Below are 22188 nucleotides of genomic sequence, written 5' to 3'. Positions count from 1 at the left end.
CTTATAAATTTTTTAAAACCCTGTTACGATCAAGTGAAGAGTGGGAAAATTTCCTTTATAAACCAGCCATCAAATATGAAAACAGCCACCAGCACAGAAACAAAATGAGGCAGATTAAGCCATAAATGATTGACCAAAAGCTGTCACCTCAAACTAGTTGCTTCTGAGGTTTAGCATTTTCACAAATTATAAGAATATTGCTGAAAAGAGAGACACATGCCATCTAAGCTTTTCATCTTGCACGCATCAGGATAGTTTGCAAGAAATTACTAACAGTAACGGGGGAACAATAATTTATAATGTATGAGAAGAGAGTGCTGATTGGTTGGCAAGTGGACTCTAATTGGTGGAGGTATTGCCATGGAGAACGCAGCATGGAACAGTTATGGGCAGTTATGGGCAATGGTATTAGGAATCTTACAAATGTGGTGATGAAACTTGGAAGAATATGGAATTCCTGTGGAATGTTAAAATTCAAATGTATAATATGCAGAGGCTTCAGCAGTGTCAGTCTACAGTACTGAACAGATGGGAAGGTTAGGCATTAAACATTCAAGAATTAAGCACTGGGGGAGACAGTGGAGTAGTGGGAATGTCACTGGACTAGTAATCCTGAGACTCAGGCTAATGCTCTGGGAACATGGGTTCAAACCTCACCACGGCAGCTGGTGGAATTTAAATTCAATTAACTCAATCTGGAATCGAAAGCCAGTTTCAGTAATGGTGTGACAACAATCATCAATTGCTGTAAAAACCCACCTGGTTCACCTTAGGAAAGGAAATCTGCCATTCTTACCTGGTCTCGCCTACACGTGACTTTAAGCTCACCAAAAATGTGGTTGGCTCTTAATTACCCTCTGAAATGGCCTAGCAAGCCACTCAGCTCAAGGGCAATTAAGGATAGACAACAAATGTGGCCTTTCCAGCGATGTTGACATCCCATGAAAGAATAAAAGAAAAAAAAATCAAGTAAAATGACATCTGGGAGGCATTCCTGTAATGGTATTATAAACATAAGCTGAAAAGTGACGGAAGGTGTCACTAACATTGCTGTTTGGGTTTTGCCACAATTCACGTGGTTTCAGATCTCATTACAGTCTTGGTCTAAACATGGTCAAAAGAAATAAATGCCAGAACCAAGGTGAGAGTAACTGCACTTTATGTCAAGGAAACATTCAACAGTGCGTGGCATCAAGGAGCCCTAGAAAAATTGAAGTAACTGGGAATTGGGGGAAAATGTATAACAGTGGCTGGTCATACATGGCAAAAAAGACGGCTGTGGCTGTTAGGGGCCAATCATCTCAGCCCCAGGACATCACTGCAAAATTTCCTTAGGGTACTATCCTCAGCCCAATCATCTTCAGCTATTTATTTCATCAATGACATTCCATCTATCATAAGGCCAGTAGAAGGGTGCTCACGATGATTGGAGTGTTTCGCAATTCCTAAGACAATGAAACAGACCATGTCCACATGCAGCAAGATCAGGACAACATTCAGACTTGGGCAAATAAGTGGCAAGTAACATTTGTGCCACACAAGTGCCAGGCAATAACCATTTCCAACAAGGAAGAGTCTAACCACCTCCTCTTGACATTGTGGCATTATCATTGCCAGATACCCTACCATCAACATGCTTGCATTGACCAGAAACTTCATTGAGCCAGCACATAAATACTGTGGCTACAAGAGTAGGTCAGAGGCTGTAAATTCTCTGGTAAGTAACTCACCTTATGATTCCCCAAAGCCTTTCTGCCATCTACAATGCAAAAATCAGGAGCAGTGTAGTGGAATACTCTCCGCCAACCTGAACGAATGCAGTTTCAAAAACACTCAAGAAGTTCGACACCATTCAGAACAAAGCAGTCCGCTTGATTGACAACCCAGTCACCACCTTAAACATTCACTCCCTCTACCACCAGTGCACTATGGCTGCAGTGTGTACAAGATATACTGCAGCAACTCACCAAAGTTTCCTTCGGCAACACATATAAGCCTGTGACCTCTAATGCCTTGAAGGGTAAGGGTCGCAAGGAAATGGGGACACTACCGTTTGCAAGCTCCCCTTAAAGTCACACACTATTCTGATTTGGATAAATGTCACCATTCCTTCATCAACACTGGGTCAAAAATCCTGGAACTCCCTCCCTAAACACTGTGGGGTACCTTCACCACACAGGTTGCAGTGCTTCAAGCTTCAGCTTCTCAAGTTCCAACTTCTCCAGGGTGATTAGGAATGGGCAATAAAAGCTGGCCTTGCTAGTGAAACATACATCCCATGGACAAATGAAAAAAAGTTGAAGAATAGTAATTATAAATACGATTTATACGTAATTATAAATAAATAAAAACGATGTGAAAACTGGCCTACAGTGATCATATTGTCACGAGTCAAGGAAAGTTTTGGGGTTACTTGTCTGGAAAAGTTGTTTACAATGGATCAGGAGACATACAAAGAATGCTGCCAGATGATGTGATGGAATGAGCAGGTGTAACATCAGAGACCGCTACTGTACTAGGAATGGAAAATGCATTAGAGGGTGAACACAAATGTAAGATAATCATATAAAGAATTAAAGAAGCAGTTAGAAAAGAGTTCTTTACACAGAGGGTGGTTAGAATGTGGAATTCTCTACCAAGGAAAGTTGATGAAGTACAGCTCATAAATTATTCCAAAAGGGAATTAGATAATTGTTTGGAAAAAGGGAACATAAAAGGTTCTGGGAAGCAAGTCAGACAATGAAGTTAGAATAGGTGGCTCATGGAGAAAAACAAACAATGACACAGACTTAAATGTACCAAATGACATTCTGTTACAATCTTTACCATCCACTGATCACCAGCCAGAAGGGTGAGGGGAAGGCAATCAAATAGCATGCTATACAAAAAAATATAACTTTGGGGTAGGAGAGAAAAGAAGTAGTTCTGCATAAGTTGCAGGAGGCTGAATCAATTTTACCCACAAAAGGCATTAATATGCACAGATAACTTACATTATATAGAAAAAAGTGTTATGAATAAAATCAATACAAAAGCAGTTTAACTACATGATCCGTTCAACTTTTTATCTAAACCAAAAGTACTCACTTTACAAGGTCAACACTATATCTCCCAATTTGCATATTATTCTCCATATAATTTTCAGTTCAATGCAGTACTTCTTACCAACGTATTCAAATTCTTCTTTCAAGGCCATTCCATTATGGGAAAAGCACTGCTGACAAATAAGTGCATATCTGCGAAGATTAAAAATAAAGTAAGAACATTAAAAAGCCACAATTAATGAACTCCTAGGATTGTCAAGAATAATTTCAGGATGTTCAGTGACCCTGAGCCGAATTCATCCAAATTGTTCTAAAATGAATCAAGTTATCGCCGAATATTGCAATATTACTTTACGTACTAATATATCTTACTACCAATTCCATACAAAGCCTCAAATAATTTTGCTTTAACTTCACCTGTTCTGTGGGCCATCACCAACTAAATATTCAATAACTCGATCAACAGCTCCTCGATCCCGAGGGAGGATTGGTCTTGCTAGGGGTGGACCAGGAGGATGAAGACCTATTAAGCAAAATACCATAAGTTACATTTTGGGTGGAAACTGTTATTCAAAGACAATTTTTCAATCTAAAGATTACATTGTAAAATGTTCCAAGCATATCAACACTGAGCATTAATGAAAACATTTAACTAAAACATGAAGTATAGCTAATTTGGTGCAAGTCAACAAACTAAGATTCTTTAATATCTATCTATATCTGTGTGTAGTTTTAGCCTTTTAGATATGTGTATTCAACTGTAATTTTCTTAATTCCCTGGCTTTTACCAATGAGGAAAATATCCAGTAATTCTATAAGTTACCTTTTACTGAAACTAATTGTTGACCAGACGTTTGAGCTAAAATCTACAATATGAACTTCCTACATTTATTCAAACTTTGAAGAATATTTGTTATTTTAAAATTCAGAAAGTTTGCACCACAAAAAGATCAGGCACCTGGTATAGTCATCAACATTTTTTCAGGCTAACCTATAAGTTATTACATTCAGGGGGCTGCACTGTCCTAAAGTGCACAAATATAAACAAACTTATTGCTTCTTTGAACTTTTGCCAGAAGGAAGCACAGAATTAATAACTTAAGGACTTCCAATCCTCCTGAAACACACATTACTTTTTCTGCCGCTACTCAGGACAACAGTAATTAATATAATTAAACACCAAGAGTAATTATTGCAAGATGACTGGTCATTTTTACAAATCTTGGCAAGCTCTCAGATACCTGCTGGTTATTAATTTACTACCATATGGAAGCCCTGTGGTTCAACATTTTTGTATTTAATTGATTTTTGGTCTGTTGAATGATGTAGAAAACATGAGCGTAAAGTACAAATGCAGTTCATGAATTTGATAAGTTAAATAGTAACAGCTTACAACATGCTCATACAGAACAGTTCAAATTTTTGTATAAGCTCAGAAAGCCTATTGCTTTGCAGACAAACTTTTATTGCCATTTAAACGTAGTGCTGTAATATTTTAATAAGATTAGTTAGGGACTTTAAAGATATGAGATGCCAGCTGTGAATGACTAATGGCTAATTAAATATGGAAGTTTCATTTATCGGCTCGCTGGCTCTGAAGCGTAGAAAATAAAATGTCTTTCATTTACAAAGAAAATTATCTATTTTATAAATAATTTGGGGTAGCATTAAAAGCCAAGATTAGAGTTAAATGCTTTGTTTACCTATTCCAGGCATAGAGGTAGCTGGAGGCATTGCCCGTCTTGCAAGTACAGGTGTATGTGAAACTGATTGAAAACTCTTTTCTGGTGGGCCACCAGGAGCTGATGTGCTATGTTGCAGAACAGGTGTGGTAGCCTGCAGAGCTCGTTGGTTTCCCTGGTTTAGGTCCTGTGGAGTGGATGGAACTTGACCTCTCTGAGTTGATGTCCTCTGGCGAAGATCTACAGAGAAAAAACCTGAATTATTCTTAACTGCACTGAAAACAGTGCAATTCATGCAGCTACCATAAGAGCAGCTAAGATTCATCTGAAGAAACCAATTCACAAAACTTCTCGTTTGTTTAGTTTTGTCACTAGCATTCAACTCATTTTTACTCAACATATATGCTGCAATTTGAAAATTGTCACTTTCATATTCCTTTCGGATGGCTTTTGCAATTAGGCCCATTAAATATATGCTTTCCAGCTTAATAATTATTTCTAAATTACAAAACAATTCAATCACGCATTAGTAATCAACTTTCTTTTATGAACAATCTCAAATAATTAATATGAGGTTACAAAATCTTATTTCCTTCAGTCTGTGCTCTCCTTTAGAACAGCTTCTTCCATGGAGCTGATCACCATGCTTTGGACTGCAGTTTTGGTTGAGAATTCACTTGTGATATGTACTTCAAGGAATGGCTGCATTGTTTTAAAATATAAATTTTATTCAAAAACTCTATTTAAAATCAAAAAGCAATTCATTTACTAGCCATCTTATTAAATCAATTTAGTGGAATTCATAGCTCATGACAATAAGTAGTTACGTGAATATCAATATTGGGTGACTACAAATATATTTTAAAAATTTTAATTCACCTATTAATTGTGTGTGCCATTGCTAAATAAGGCCATAAACTGGGAAGTAAATCAAACATATCTTGAAAACAGAGCACTATTCAGGGGTAAAACTAGAAACTACAAAGCAAGATTACCTACCTTGATTATAAACTTGTGCTTATTTTAAAGATAGTTTAAACTTTGCTAGGCAAGATTACTCAAACCTTTAGTAAAAGCAAGATTTACATTTGCCTTATAAATGCCATCTAGATCAATTTGACTGATTTATGAACTGGATGAAGCTTTCCCAGAAAATCTTAGAGTAAGTTCGCAACAGGATGTTCAGTGCAAATTATGGAGAGGTTGAGAAGCGAATATATCTGTATTGGAAATTCCAGAGTTTGGCATCTATACAACTGAGGTGTCAATGGTAGAGTGAAGGAAGTGGAGTGTAGAAGGGGCAGGGATATAGAAGAGGCTAGATTGGAGGAATGCATAATTCTCAGAGGATTGCAAGGCTGGGAGGGGTTAGAAAGGTTGAGAGGGGAAAGGGACATGGTAGGGATTTGCACAAGAGCATGAAAATATTAAAATCAAGGTTTTCCTCTTTTGGCATATTATAGTGCAAATCATTCCATTCCAGGAAATACTGGTCCACTGTGGTCACTTAAGTAACTAAAGCAGCTGTTGAGAACATTTTAATAACTTCTCCTACTAGCTGAATATGAACATTGAGGTAAATTAAGTATAAAAGAAAAATGTTTACGAGTTTTTTTTTATAAACAATTTGTGGTCATGGTGGTATTGTCCCATTGGTTTGGAGCCTATAAAACCTCATGTCAAATTTTGGCCATAATGCTACTGGAATGCATTGGGTAAAGTATGATAAATTCACACTTCCACAATGCAAGCCATTTGGTAAACCTGCTGGTACCTGTTTTCAAACCAAAGCCTGCAAAAACATTAGGAGACCTGCAAGTGAGCAATAAAAGTGTAAAAATTTATGTAACATAAGTCAGAGGAAGAAACATTATCAGAAAAATAATTTAATTCTAATTCAAGCAGTGTGAACAAATACATTGGAGTACCACCATGCTGTAGAAGAACAGGCCTGCATTATAGTGACACCACTTTTCCCAGCAAGAATGGAGGTGATTGGTCAATTTCAGTATGTCAAGCCTGAAGACCACACTGTCAGAAGCAATTAGGATCGATTTTCCACACATGAATTGTAATATAAAATTATTATCCACTCACTGCATTTTGCTGGAGAAATCTGCTTTTATCAGGGAAATTTACTGCAGTTTTGGTCATGAGCTTCACTTGCTGCAGCTCATACAGATTTTTTTTGAACAGAATAAATTTTGTTTGCTTTGCTGTCTGCTGAGTAAATAGACTATTTGCTGTACGATAGGATTTGCAGTGAACAGTGTAAGTAAAGTCCCATCTCCAATTTCTTGGCTGGCACAGTGATGTCACAATGTATACTCAAAGAGGTATTGGCCTTGGATTCCAACCCCATTTTACTGAATTTTTAGCCTGTTACAGTTATGAGATTTATAAGATTGTTAATGTTTTGCGGCTGTGTCTTTATGATAAAATTAAGGGGATCATGATTGAAGCCTGGGTAGTTTGACCGTTGAGAGATAAGAGATTGATCATGCTTCAAAAATAATTAATTGATTGTGAATCACGTTGGAACAAAGAGGACACAAAAAGTAAATGAAAGTCTCTCTTTAGGTCTAATCAAGATACAAAAATGAAATTAGTTTATCAGAAATCAGTCAAATATCTTCTGGTATCTTTCAGTAAATAATCTTACATTTGTGCCTTAATTTTCCCCTATGCACCCTGGGCTTTAAGAGAAAGGACTAGTTTGATTCAAATATTGGGCAGAGCACAGGGTATATATTTTACAGGATACAACTAAGTAAAAATAATTACTTTATAGACACCTAAAGTTCAAAAGCCAAATGCTAAATATTAGAACACATTTTGGCTATAACTCTTGTTTACATTCAATGTCATGAGTTGGGTTACATGAGAGGCCATAATTTTAGGCTAAGGGGCAGTAGATTTAAATCAGAGATGAGGAGGAATTACTTTTCTCAGTGTTGTGAATCTGGGGAATTCACTACCTCAGAGTGCAGTGGATGCCGGGACGCTGATTAAATTTGAGGAGATAGACATTTTAAATTAATAACAGGTTGAAAGGTTATGGGGAGAGGGCGGGAAATTGGAGTTGAGGCCGAAATTAGATCAGCCATGATCGTATTGAATGGCGGGGCAGGCTCGAGGGGCTGAATTGACTACTCCTGCTCCTCGTTCTTACGTTCTTAACAGCAAATAGCACTAGTTTACAAACTGCTTTCAAAGAATGCAACAGTTGATAGCAATTTTCCCAAGTAGTGACATTCTGCACAGATAGAAGGAATGCAACTTTTTTTTTGTGGGGGCAAAAGTGGAACAGAATGATAATTTGAATTAAGTAAAACAATGAATAATTTTAGTAGAAATATGATGTAAGTACTACTGTAGCCCGATTTCTATTCGTAAGGATGTGCAGCGTCCAGCACATACATGTATTTTCTGGTTTACAGAAAATGTAATCAACCAGCAAGGCAAAAAATTTAGACCACAAAATGAAACAGGTTAAAAAAATACAAAAGCACTAAACAGTACCAATACCGCTGTGTCTTATGATACTGTCCTTTCAACAACTACCTACATTTACATAGTATCTTTAACATAGTAAAATGTCCCAAGGCACTGCACAGGAGTGCCATCAAAGAATACTTTACACTGAGCAACATAAGATCAAGTTAGGACAAATGACCAAATGCTTAGCCAAAGAGGTAGGTTTTAGGAGCATCTTAAAAGGAGACAGGTGGAAAGGTTTAGGGAGGGAATTCCAGAACTTAGTAGCTGACGGTTATCAATGATGGACCAAGTAAAATCAGGGTGGCACAAGAGGCCAGAATTAGAGAAGCAGAGAGATCGCACAGGGATTTAGGGCTGGAGAAGGTTACAGAGATAGGGAGGGGCAAGGATATGGAGGGATTTGAATACAAGGATGAAATATATGAAAATTTTAAAGTTAAGGTGTGATAACCAGGAACCCTATGTAAATCAGTGGGAAAAAGGGTGATGGGTAAAAAAGGCTTGGGCAGAATTTCACCCATGTCGGGCGGGCTCGGCGGGGGCGGGCGGGAAGCCGGCTGCCGCCCGCGATTGGGGCCGGAAAGTGATTTCACGCTGGCGGGCCAATTAAGGCCCGCCAAGTATGAAACACGAGCAGCAGTGCATAGTGCTACCTGTGCGAGCAGGGAGGAGAGGGCGAACGCGAACTTCGCACGTGCCACGAGTGCCATTTGCAAATCTCTGAAGCACAGAGCTGCCTCAGAGAGATGAACGGATTTTTTTTAAAAATAAAGATTTTATGAATGTTATAAAACATGTCCCCTCATGTGACTCTGTCACATGTGCAGGGACAGGTTACTAATGAAAAGTTAACGTTTTTATTTTATTTTTATTTGCTTTTGGAAACTTGAGGGCAGCGAAAAATTTCTTTTAATTAACTTTTTAATGGCCTTAATAGGCCTCTTAATTGTCAGCGGGCACGCTGCTGACTCTGGCACGTGCCTGCCAACCGAAATATCGCACGAGTGTGCAATGATGTTGGGACACTCACCTGATGTCATTGTGCATCATTTTACTCTCGGTCGGGTCAGGTGTGTGCCCACCCACCAAACTAAAAATTTTTACCCTTGGCGTAAGCTAGAATATGGGCAGCAGAGTTTGGCTTTCCATAACTCAAGGTTATGGAAGGTGGAAGATGGGAGGCTGGCCAAGAGACTGTGGGAATGGTCAAGTATGGGGGTAACAAAGCCATAGACAAGGGTTTCAGCAGATGAACTGAGACAGTGCAATTGGCTTTCAACCATTCGTGGTTCAGCATTTAGTAAAACAGTTCTCTGCTGACAATGGATGATGCATGCTCTTTCATAAGGTAAAAATATCATGGACAGTAATTTTTTTAAAATCAAAAGTACTTGTCTTTCTTCCCCAACTTTGTGCCCCATTTGGATAAATAATGTTTCTATTACATGTTATTAACAAAACGGAAAGTGTGTGTATGGATTCACAGATGAGAATATATTACAAACTATTGCATTGAAAGCTTACCTTGACCAGGTCTTGGAGTAGCTGGCATTTCAGAAGGCAATTGATCAAGTTCCTATCAACAGAATTAACAAAATGTAATTTACGTTTATAAAAAATTAGGCTACAGTTAATTTCTTATACCTTAAAAAGGCGCAGATCAAAATTGCCCATTCCATGTTTTACATCACAGCCAAAGAGAGGAGAATTGCAATTAATCAGTATAAGCTGGATCCAAACCAGGTCTAAAAGTCAAAGGACATTATATTGACCCAGGGCACTATCTAGTCCCCTTGAACTGCTGAGAAATATTTCAACACTTGAGATAGTTTCCTTAGCTAATCAATCTAAGAAAAGCAAATATTATGAAAATAATTAAAGTTTTCAGTTCTCTGTTACTACATTTATTTCTCAAAATGTGTGTGCGGTGTGGTGCATTTGGGATAGGAGAAGTCCAGACATGTGTATACTGTGTAAAGTGACAGGCTTAACTCTGTTGAAACGGAGAGAGCTGAGTGGGGGAGGAAGGATCTTACTTCACTGAAAGTTCACATCAGTTTCAAGAAATGGTAGTGAAAATGAACATGGTATTAGAGTGCATCACTAGAGCAGTTAAGCGTAAAACTAGAAATACAACATTTAATCAAAAGCCTTGACGGTGGGGGATATGCAAGTACTAATAAAATTTCCAAAGGATGGCACCGTAATGATTGCTAATTTCAGAGTTTGTGGGCTCAAGGACCTGTTTCCAAACCCCCGCCCCCCCCCCCCCCCACCCCACCAAACACTGGGCAAGTGTTTAAAAAAAGAACTTATATTTATCCAGGGCATTCCAAAACGCTTTATAGCTAATGAAGTATAGACTTTAAGGCAATATAATCACGTCTTTAAAATGATGAAGGAAATAAGCTATATTTGTTTAGATAGATTATTTGAACTAGTTAAGGTGGTGAGGGACTAGGCAGCATCAGTGTGAGAGTTGGATTAGATAACATGAAGTACATTTTTTGTCTGATCTTTGATTTGTAGTTATTAATCTGAAGGTGTGAGCAGTGATCTTTAACAATGTATCCATTACAGATACTTGAGGTTAAGACAAACAAGGTTGTGTCATCGCTGCAACTATTTTCTCGATCTTCCTTGTTGACATGCCAATTTTGAGGCATACCCCCAGATTGCAATCAATGGCAAGTCAATTGAATTGAAAAAAATCATTCAAGCTGTTAATCTCGCTGTAAAAACCCCTGAAAAAGTGATAGCTTGTTGAATGAGGTGTTAACTTGGTTTTTAAATAGCATACTACTTCATAATTACTAACAGCCTCAGTGGCCCTGAAAAGGTAATTTTATATTTTTAGCATGTTAAGTTTTTCCATCAAGATACAAAGAAATGCACATATTTTAAATGTTTTTAAAATCCTTCTTTATCTTTATTTTATCTTATATCTTAATCCAAACATAATTCACTCAGCAGAATGAACAAGAGAGGTGTTGAAAATGGATGGCGTAAGAGTTCCTTGGACTTCCAGAATTGTCTAATAGATACATTGTTCTTGATACGTAGAAAGCAGATAATGGCAATGACTCAAAGAAGGATATGCAGCAGCAATACAATGGCATAGGGAGCAAAAGATTACCGGAAGACTTTTAAATTCTTCCCCACCAACATCTGATGAATGGTGCCAACACTGGGGCAGCCGTCCCATATACTAGTGAAGTAACAGCATAAACATGGTCATACTTATAGAACCATACACATTAGCTAATATTTCAGACTCGCCCATCATCATCCCTGGATACATCCTGACCCGCCAGACGTTGGGGGCACAGTGGTATACAGTCAGCTGGAAGTAGCCCTTGGAGTCCTCAACATCGACCCAGTGAAGTCTCATGGCATGAGGTGAAATATGGGCAAGCAGACCTGCTGCTGATTACCACATACTCACCACCCCTAATCCCTTCAGTTTGTGAATCAGCACTCTTGCTTGTTGAGCACCACTTGGACAAAGCAAGGTCACAGCATATACCCCAGGTGTCAATATCTATCATCAATAGTGGCTTGACAGTGCCTCCACTAACCAAGCTGGCCAAATCCTGAAGGATATGGCTGTCAGGTTGGGCTTGCGACAAATGGTGAGAGAGCCACATGACGGAATAACCTGCTTAACCCTTTCTCAACAATCCATGTGTCACAGATGCATCTGTCCATGATGGGGTTGGCAGAAGTGCCCACCACACAGTCCATGTGAAGACCAAGTCCTGTCTTCACACTGAAGACATCCTCTATTATGTCACAATCTATCTGAATGGTGATAAAGAACAGATCTAGCAGCTCAAAATCTGGTGTCTGTGAAGCAGTGGGTCATCAGCAACAGCAGAATTGCATACCATGACACTCTGTAACCATGACCTGGCATATTCCTCACTCCTCCATCACCAAACTGGATGACCAATCCTGGTTAATTGAGGAGTGCAGATGATCAGGCCAGGAGCAGCACCAAATATATCTGAAAATGAGATGTCAACCCAGTGATACTGCAGCACAGGACTACATGCATGCTAAACAGCAGAATGAGCATGCTACAGACAAAGCTAAGCAATCCAACAATCAATGATCAGGTCAAAATTCTGCAGTCCTGCTACAACCAGCTGCTAATGGTGGTGGACAATTAACAGAAGGTGGAGGCTCCACGATCATCCCCATCCACAATGATGGCAGAGCCCAGCACAAGTGGAAAAGACAAGGCTGCTGCATTTGCAACTATCCTCAGCCGGAAATGTTGAGAAAATGATGCCTTCTGGCCTCCTCACAAATGCTAGCTTTTCAGGAAATTCAATTCGCTTCATAAGTGAAAGAAACGGCTGAGCACATTGGGCACATAGGCTACTGGCTCAAACTGCATCCCAGCTATGATGCTGAAGACCTACACTCCAACACCAGCAACACTCCTAGCCAAGTTGTTCCAGTGCAGCTACAACACTGGCAACTACCAGACAATGTGGAAAATTGCCTAGGTATTTCTTGTCCACAAAAAGCTGGACAAATCCAATTCAGAATTGCTGCCCCATCAGCCCTTTCAATCATCAGCAAAGCAACAAAAGGAACCAATATTACTAAATGGCACTTACCATTAAGCTGCTTACTGATGCACAGTTTGGGTTCTGCCAGGATCACTCAGCTCCAGACTTTATTACTACCTTACAGCAAAGATGAACACAAGGACTGAATTCCTGAGGTGAGGTGAGAGTGAAAGTCCTTGGCAATAAGGCAATATTTGATTGAGTATGGCACCACAGAGCCCTGGTCTAAAGGAGCCCAAAGAGAATCGGTGGGGTGTATAAAGAGCCCACCACTAGCTGGAGTCATGTAAAACACAAAAGGAAAATGAATGGGTTTGTCAGTGGATAATCATCACAGCCCCAGGACATTGCTGCAGGAGTTCGTCAGATCATCAACCTAGACCCAAACATCTTTTGCTTCTTCGATGGCCTTCCCTGGTTGATAATATCAAAAACGGGTCTTTATGCAGAGTGTTTGGCTTCACTCACAATTCCTCAGACAATGAAGCAACCCATGCCCACATTCAATGCCTGGACAATATTCAGGCTTGGGCTGATATATGGCAAGTAAGATACGCTCCACACACACGTCAGGCAACGATCATCTCTAACAAAAGAACACCTAACCTCATCCTTTGACGTTTAATGGCATTACCATTATTTAATACCTCACCATTAACATCCTGGGGATGTATCATTGACCAGAAACTCAACTGGACCAGCTACATATATGCCATATCAAATACAGCAGATCAAAGATTTAGTATTCTGCAGCAGGTGGTTCACCTCCTGACTCACCAAGGCCTCCCATCTATCTATGAGGTACAAAACACTCTCCACTTCTCTCAAAAGGCACAGGTGCAACAACGCACAAGAAATTTGACACCATCCAAAACAAAACAGTCTGCTTGATTGGTACCTCAACCACCACTTTAAACATCCACTTCCTCCACTACTGCTGTACTTTAGTTGCAAGATATAGGGCTGAATTGATGGGCGGGTGCGTGCGGGTGCACTTACGATCAGCGCCATTTTACGTGGGTGGGCCAATTAAGGCCCACTCAGCGTGATGTCCGCAGGGAAACGCTATGCACTTCCTGTGCAGGCGGGGGGAATGCCTAAAATCGAGAGTGCGCTCTTTTGTGCATGCGCATGAAAGAGCACACTCATCTCCCTGAGGCTAAGTGCTGCCTCAGGGAGATTGGCTCAAATTGTGAAAAAGCTCAAAAAAGAAAAATAAAATTTCCCTAACATGTCCCCTCATGTGACAATGTCACATGAGTTGGGACATGTTCATAATTTCCAAAAAAACTTTATTAAAATATTTAAAACCCTACATGAAACCTCATCCCGCCTGTGGATGAGATTTCATGATTTTTCTAGTTCACGCTGGGACTCCTGGCCTGCCCGCCAACCTTAAGGTTGGACGGGCAGGTCCACTAATTACTTTAATTGCTCTGTTAATGGCCTCAATTGGTCATTGACAGGCCAGTGGGCACGCAGCTCATTTTGCTGCGCCCCTGCCTTCCTGAAAATTTAAATGGGGCGGGGCAGGAGTTCCGCCCGACATCAACTCGCGTCATTTTACACGTCGGCGAGCAGACCCTGCCCCCACTCGCCGACAGTAAAATCCAGCCCAAACAGGCCAGGGTGCACTGCAGCAAGTCACCACCTTCCAAACTCTGGGTGTTCACCCCTCAGAAGACAAGGGCAGCAATTGCATGGAAACCTCAACACCTTGAAGCTCCCCTCTGTCCCTACTTAGTTACTTCTTGTTGTGCTTTCATTTTCCCGAGGTCAAAATCCTGGACCTCCATACCCAACTGCATTGTAGGAATAACTTAAGATGGATTGCAGTAGTTCAAGAAGGCAGCACTATGAAATAAATGCCAGCTTTGCCATCGATGCCTGTAGCGCAGAAATGAGTACAAAAAGCATAGAAAATATCAGTTTCAGGGACTCAGAAACAAATTGTGGCACAAAGACTACAGAGTGGTCGCTACACACTGCATCAGATAGGGAGAAATAGATAAGGTAAGCAAAATCATAGTTTTGGGGATGGCAAATGAAGGAAAGGTTCAGATCTCTCAGATAACGGGCTAATTTTTGAAGGAAGGAGGGGTTTGGCTGGGATGGTTTCACTTAAACTGAATATGTATCAATGTATTTGTTACGAGACTAAATAGTGCAGTTGATTGGATTAAAATTCGTACATTAAAGGAAGTGAAATTAAAATTTTCAGGATGGTAAGAATAGAAGGTGTCAAAACAAGAAAGAGGGAACACCGCAGGCAAAGGACAGGGAAGAAAAGTGAAAGGCAGGGCAAGATGGCAATGTAACAAAGGAGTGCAGCGGAGAGATACTGATGTATCAAAAAAAGGAAAAAAGAACATGTGGTAGAGAATGACTAAAAACACTGCTATAGAAAGGAGCAAAGGAAATCAATATTATAGCACAAAAATCAGGAAACAGAATAATGGTCAATGCTCTAAAACACTGGAATCAGGTTTGAGCGATATGAATGTAAATCAGAAATCATTCTAAAAACATGGAAAAGCTGGAAACATTGATAACTGTGGCTACTGTATAATATATTGCTCCAATGTGACTAAGGTCTGAACAAAAAAAACATAGAACAGGTGCACCAGAATTTAATAATGTCCTTCAGGTTGTGCTCAGAATAAAGAAATGAAATGGTACAATTCTAGTGTGTGTTACAGATCCCCAAGCAATGCAGGTGAAAGAGAGATATGCAAGAACAATTAAGTAAGAAGAACAGATGGAGTAGATATGGAGAAACTATGTTTGCTGGGTGGGGAGTCCAGGAGTTGGGAACAGGATCATACATCAGCCATGATCTCATTGAATGGTGGAACAGGCTCAAGGGGTTAAATGGCCTCCTCCTGTTCCTATGATCAAAAATGTGGAATGATAACTCTAACAAAAACTGAAATAAAGGTAATGCACATGTTCAAGTTGGAGACACTCTTTAGAGTAAATTAAGGTCTGATTCCTAGCTCAATATATTTCTAGACCAACAAGAACCATTGATCGACTCAGTTCTGAGGAATAAATTTGGGCAAATAGCTGATTTTAGGATAGAATAAGTAGAAAGTAGAGATCACACAACAGTTGAACACAAGAATAAAAAAGGGCAATGAATTGTTAAAATAAAGCTTGCTAGACTGGTAAAAGGCAAAGTTAAGCTAGATAAGCAAGGATCTGGTCAAAGCTAACTGGACAGAAATGCTATCAAACAGATCGAGAGACCAGCAGTGAAATTGTTCAATTAGATGAATAACCTACAAAAAAACATATTCCAATAAAGGTGAAAAGGGGAATCAAAGAATCGAGATCTGTGGATAAATTGAATAAAACCGAACTGAAACTTAAACATGAGTGCGTGTTAAAGTTAGTGCTAAAGATGCTAAAGAAAATTGTGAGGAATACAGAAACTTTAACAGGAAGATATTGACATTAAAGGGCTACATAAAAATTAAAAAAGACCACCAGCTAATAGAAAAAGAAATAGAAAAGGCTCTTATAAGCATAAAAGAATAGGAGAAAAGGTCAAGAGGATAGGATTGTCAGAATTGACTCTGATTGCGAAAATGAAGGCACGGCAAACATACTAAATAGCTACTTTGAAGTAGAAATGCAGGTATACTATAGGTGGTTACACAACTATTGTTAGATGCAATTGCAGAAAAGGAAACAACTGAAAAAATTAACAGAATAAAGGTAGATAAGTCAGTGAGTCAGATGGCATCTGCTTTGGGGCTGTTAAAAGAAGTCAGAGGAAGACAGCAGGGGCTTTGGCCACAATTATCTAAATACTGCTTGAGCATGCAATTTTCAATGTTACAACTGTATTCAAGAAAGGAGAGAAGGAAAACTATACAGCAATTAGTCAGTTGTGGGAAAACACTTAGAATCTGTAATTCAAGAAAAAATTAATGAGCATTTAAAACACTTCAGTTAATGAAGACAGTCAGCATAGATTTGTTAAAGGCAAGTCATGTATGACAAGTTTAATGAGAATTCTGAAGTGACTAAATAGATTAAGGGTCAACTGTTGTTTGGTCACTACTTTCCAGTTATTCTACTCTAAAATCAGTTATTTGCCCAAATTTATTTCTCAGAGCCAAATCTACCAATGTTTTTTGTTGGTCCAGAAATATATTGATCTAGGAATCATACGGTAGAAGTATTTGTACTGTATAAGCACATAGGAACATGTGGTTCCTCGAGGCTGCTCAAGTTTGATAGTGGGGCATATGCAAGTACTAATAAAATTTCCAAAGGAGGGCCACCATAATGAAAACAAAAACAGAATTACTGAACTCAGCAGGTCTGGCAGCATCGGTGGAGAAGAAAAGAGTCGATGTTTCGAGTCCACATTTGGTCTGGTGGCAACTCCTGGTTGCAATGAGAACATAACGATTCTCAGTAATATCATGAAAGGGGCGAAACGCAACAGGAAAGAGCTGGCCGTTGTCTTCGTAGATCTGGCAAAAGCTTTTGATTCCGTAGGGCATAAAATGCTCATAAAAGCACTGCAAAGAGTGAGGCTGCCCGAAACATTCATAAACATGATAACAGATCTGTATACGGACACAGATACATACATTGAAAGTAAAGACGGAAGAACAAAACCCATTAACGTCATGAGAGGGGTCAAACAAGGTGACCCGTTATCACCGATACTATTTAATATCGCTATGGATCCTCTCATCAGCTCCCTACAAGAGGCACAGTTGGGCGTCCACTTGCCCTTTAGGGGAGCTAAGATGTGTTGTTCAGCTCTGGTGTTCGCTGATGACATTGCCTTGCTCAGCGACTCCTATGCCGGCATGACCAAGAACTTGGCCATTGTACAGGACTTCTGCCAAAAAACGGGATTGGAGATGAATGCCGGGAAGACCAAAGGCTTCCACTTCATCCACAAACGGAAGACGTTCCTGTACAACACTAGAGCGAACTGGCAGCTGAAAGGAGGTCCGATCTCTTACATACCACCAGGAGAGACGGAGAAATACCAGGGTGCCAGAATCGACCCATGGGCAGGAGTAACTGAGGAGCAATGGGGACCCAGAATCGGTATGTGGATAGAGAATCTGAAGAAGGCAGCTCTTCGGCCTATCCAGAGGATCGAAATCCTCAAAACGCATGATACCCAGAATATATTTCCACCTGATCCTCGCAGAGGTCTCACAGAATACACTAGTCAAACCGGACCAATATATCAAGAACGGAACCAAAGAAATTCTACACCTTCCGCCACATACGACGGACGGTCTACTATACAGCAGTAACAGGAATGGAGGGCTAGCCATGCCAAGGCTTGAAGTCCAGATTCCGTCCGCCATCATCCGAAAATTAGAGGCGTTGGAGAGCTCACTGGACGCAGTGATAGAGGCCTCATTTGAATTCAGCGGAATTGATAATAAACAAACAATCGAATCCCTGAGGAACCTCAAAGTACTCAGAGAGATCGAAGAAGCCCTCAAGGATAGTGGAGGTCCAAGAGGGGCGAATGAAGGTGATGGCGTGGATGAAATCGGTATCAATATGGGAAGGACGGATACTACCCAAAGGTCCAAACCCATCAATAGATACGCGGCTTGGAGGGAGGTTGAATATTTAAAGTGGGCCAACCTCCAATGCCAAGGAACTGGCGTCAAGTATTACGCAAACGACTACGCCTTTAATTCCTGGATGAAAACCTGTTTCAACATTAAACAATCCAGACTCATCAACAGTTTACTACTGCGGTGCAATCTCTACCCAACGAGATCCACCTTAAACCGAGGCAGACAACACCATAACAAATCCTGCAGGAGATGCGAGGCCCCATTCGAATCACTGGCTCACATCTCCGGCAGCTGTCCGTTTGTGAAAAATGCAAGAATCAAAAGACATAACAAAATCCTGGACCGCTTACAGCAGTTCATCGCCAAATACGGCTGGACATCTCACCTAGAACAGAGGCTCTTCGGAAAGGACGGGTCCCTTTGGAAGCCAGATCTAGTCCTCGTCAAAGACAGAGTAGTCGCGGTGGTGGATGTGACAGTACGTTTCAAAGATAATAACAAATCGCTGGAGAAAGCTTGGGCCGAAAAAGAGCACAAATACCAACATCTTGAGAAGGAGATACTGGAACTGACCGGCGGCGAGTCAGTAGAATACTTCGGATTCGTCATGGGTGTGAGAGGGAAGTGGTTCGACAAGAATGACAGCCTCATGCGTTTCCTGAAGATCGATAAGTACAAATCCTTCGCCCAGCTTACTTCAAGACTGACGATCTCCCTGACATTGGAACTTTTGCAAATCTTTGGAGACCAGTAGTCAGAGGATCGTTTCAAAGAGACCACCCGAAGAGATGTCACAAGACCCAAGTTGAAGGACGGAGAGGCTCTACGAGATGGGTATTGTATGTCTCCAGGGTGGGAAGTCCAACGCCTGATCCCCGGTGGGCGGGTAAGGTGGATAATTTGTACATAAGGGTTAAATGAACTTGTATAGTCTGGCATAATGATGGTGGGTTTTACCTTGTTTAACTGTTTGGATAGTGGTTACACGGCGTTAATTATAACTATGTTAACTAATGTGGCCTTTCCTGGGTTAATGTAAAAGTAATTAATAAAGGTAACACACATTCAGATGATGTAATTCAGGGTAGGTCTTCGGACGACTAACCATGTCATCGGCTACCCAGTTTCATCAATACCTAAGTGACGAACTTCCACGCTTGCCTAAATTTTGTTTGTTTCCTACTGAAAATCAAGATCAGTCATCCCAGAGCTCCGCTTCCACCTGATTCACTGCCCTTGGTTGCGGTTTCCTCACTGCCCTTGGATGTGGTTTCCTGGAGTTAAGACATAACGTGGACGAGCCACATAAACACTCGGATTGGACACTACAAAAATCTGTGCGTACTAAATTAAGTCCGAAACGTCGACTCTTTTCTTCTCTACCGATGCTGCCAGACCTGCTGAGTTTTTCCAGGTAATTCTGTTTTTGTTTTGGATTTCCAGCATCCACAGTAGTTTTTTGTTTTTACCACCATAATGAAAGCTAGTTTCAGAGCTTGTGGGCTCAAGAACAACCCCCCCCTCCCATCCCCCACCCCCATAGCCCACCCCCACACCGGGCAAGTGTTTAAAAATGAAAGAACTTATACTTATCCAGGACATTATGCATCTTAAACAAAAACAGAATTACCTGGAAAAACTCAGCAGGTCTGGCAGCATCGACGGAGAAGAAAAGAGTTGACGTTTTGAGTCCTCATGACCCTTCAACAGAACTGAGTAATATTAGGAGAGGGGTGAAATATAAGCTAGTTTAAGGTGGGGGGGTGGGGGGAGAACAAGGCGGAAGAGAGATACGGAAATCCTGTCGGAGAGCAGAGCAGTACTTCTTCAAGGTAGGCATTTCTTGAAGAGGAGTGGCAGTCAATTAAACACAGATAAAAACAAAAAACTGCAGATGCTGGAAATCCAAAACAAAAACAGAATTACCTGGAAAAACTCAGCATGTCTGGCAGCATCAGCAGAGAAGAAAAGAGTTGACGTTTCGAGTCCTCATGACCCTTCAACAGAACTGAGTAATATTAGGAGAGGGGTGAAATATAAGCTGGTTTAAGGTGGGGGGGTGTGGGGGGAGAACAAGGCAGAAGAGAGATACGGAAATCCAGTCGGAGAGCAGAGCCCCCCACCTTAAACCAGCTTATATTTCACCCCTCTCCTAATATTACTCAGTTCTGTTGAAAGGTCATGAGGACTCGAAACGTCAACTCTTTTCTTCTCCGCCGATGCTGCCAGACCTGCTGAGTTTTTCCAGGTAATTCTGTTTTTGTTTTGGATTTCCAGCATCCGCAGTTTTTTTGTTTTTATCTCTGTGTTTAATTGACTGCCACTCAGTCCTCTTCAAGAAATGCCTACCTTGAAGAAGTACTGCTCTGCTCTCCGACAGGATTTCCGTATCTCTCTTCTGCCTTGTTCTCCCCCCACCCCCCCACCTTAAACCAGCTTATATTTCACCCCTCTCCTAATATTACTCAGTTCTGTTGAAGGGTCATGAGGACTCAAAACGTCAACTCTTTTCTTCTCCACCGATGCTGCCAGACATGCTGTGTTTTTCCAGGTAATTCTGTTTTTGTTTTGGATTTCCAGCATCTGCAGTTTTTTGTTTTTACATTATGCATCTTTGCCACATATCCCTGAATATCTTTGGTTAACAAGAATCCATTAATCTCAGTTTTAAATTTGTCATGCATAAGTTGCCTTTTGTGGAAGATTGTTCCAAACTTCTACAAGCTTTGTGTGTAGAAGTGTTTCCTAATCTCACTCCTGAATGATCTGGTTCTACTTTTTAGACATTATAATCTGCCATCTTCTTGCTCACTCACTTAACCTATCTATATCCCTATGTAGATTGTTTGTGCCCTCTTCACAGCTTACTTTCCCACCCACCTTTGCATTTTTAAAAATTCATTCATGGGATGTGGGCTTCGCTGGTTGGGCCAGCATTTGTTGCCCATCCCTAGTTGCCCTTGAGAAAGTGGTGGCGAGCTGCCTTCTTGAACCGCTGCAGTCCATGTGGTGCAGGTACACTCAGTGCTGTTAGGAAGGGAGTTCCAGGATTTTGACCTAGCGACAGTGAAAGAACTGCGATGTATTTCCAAGTCAAGGTGGTGAATGACTTGGAGGGGAACTTCCAGGTGGTGGTGTTCCCATCTATCTGCTGTCCTTGTCCTTCTAGATGGTAGTGGTCGTGGGTTTGGAAGGTGCGGTCTAAGGAGCCTTGGTGAGTTCCTGCAAAGCATCTTGTAGATGGTACACACTGCTGCCACTGTGCGTCAGTGGTGGAGGGAGGGAGTGTTTGTGGATGTGGTGCCAATCAAGCAGGCAGTTTGTCCTGGATGGTGTCAAGCTTCCTGGGTGTTGTGGGAGCTGCACTCATCCAGGAAAGTGGGGAGTATTCCATCACACTCCTGACTTATGCCTTGCAGATGATGGACAGGCTTTGGGGAGTCAGGTGGTGAGTTACTCGTCGCACGATTCCTAGCCTCTGACCTGCTTTTGTATCCAAAGTATCGACATGGCTAGTCCAGTTCAGTTTCTGCTCAATGGTAAGCCCAGGGGTGTTGATGGTGGGGGATTCAGTGATGGTAATGCCATTGAACATCAAGGTGCGATGGTTGGATTCTCTCTTGTTGGAGATGGTCATTGCTTGACACTTGTGTGGCACGAATGTTACTTGCCACTTGTCAGCTCAAGCCTGGATATTGTCTGATGGGGCAGTCATTGGCCGGGTTGGATTTGTTCTGCTTTTGTGTACAGGACATAGCTAGGCAATTTTCCACACAGCCGGGTAGATGCCAGTGCTGTAGCTGTACTG

The 22188-nt window shown here is 40.9% G+C and overlaps 1 protein-coding gene across 2 annotated transcripts in view; it reads right to left on the bottom strand.

Moving 5' to 3' along the window:
• The window catches only part of LOC144686616 (endoplasmic reticulum junction formation protein lunapark-B-like), a 103381-nt gene that overhangs the window by 17432 nt on the left and 63761 nt on the right, over window positions 1-22188 (bottom strand). For both annotated transcript variants that reach the window (XM_078552049.1, XM_078552050.1), the window contains exons 8-11: window positions 9752-9803; window positions 4748-4966; window positions 3462-3567; window positions 3166-3236 (exon numbers count right to left, since the gene is read on the bottom strand). In XM_078552049.1, coding sequence (XP_078408175.1) covers window positions 3166-3236; window positions 3462-3567; window positions 4748-4966; window positions 9752-9803 — 448 coding nt within the window. The remainder of the gene's footprint in view (window positions 1-3165; window positions 3237-3461; window positions 3568-4747; window positions 4967-9751; window positions 9804-22188) is intronic.

This window comes from Cetorhinus maximus, chromosome 11, assembly GCF_964194155.1.
Source record: "Cetorhinus maximus chromosome 11, sCetMax3.hap1.1, whole genome shotgun sequence".
NCBI lineage: Eukaryota > Metazoa > Chordata > Chondrichthyes > Lamniformes > Cetorhinidae > Cetorhinus > Cetorhinus maximus.
Note: the sequence above shows the minus strand (reverse complement) of the source record. Positions and strands in the feature narration are given on the sequence as shown.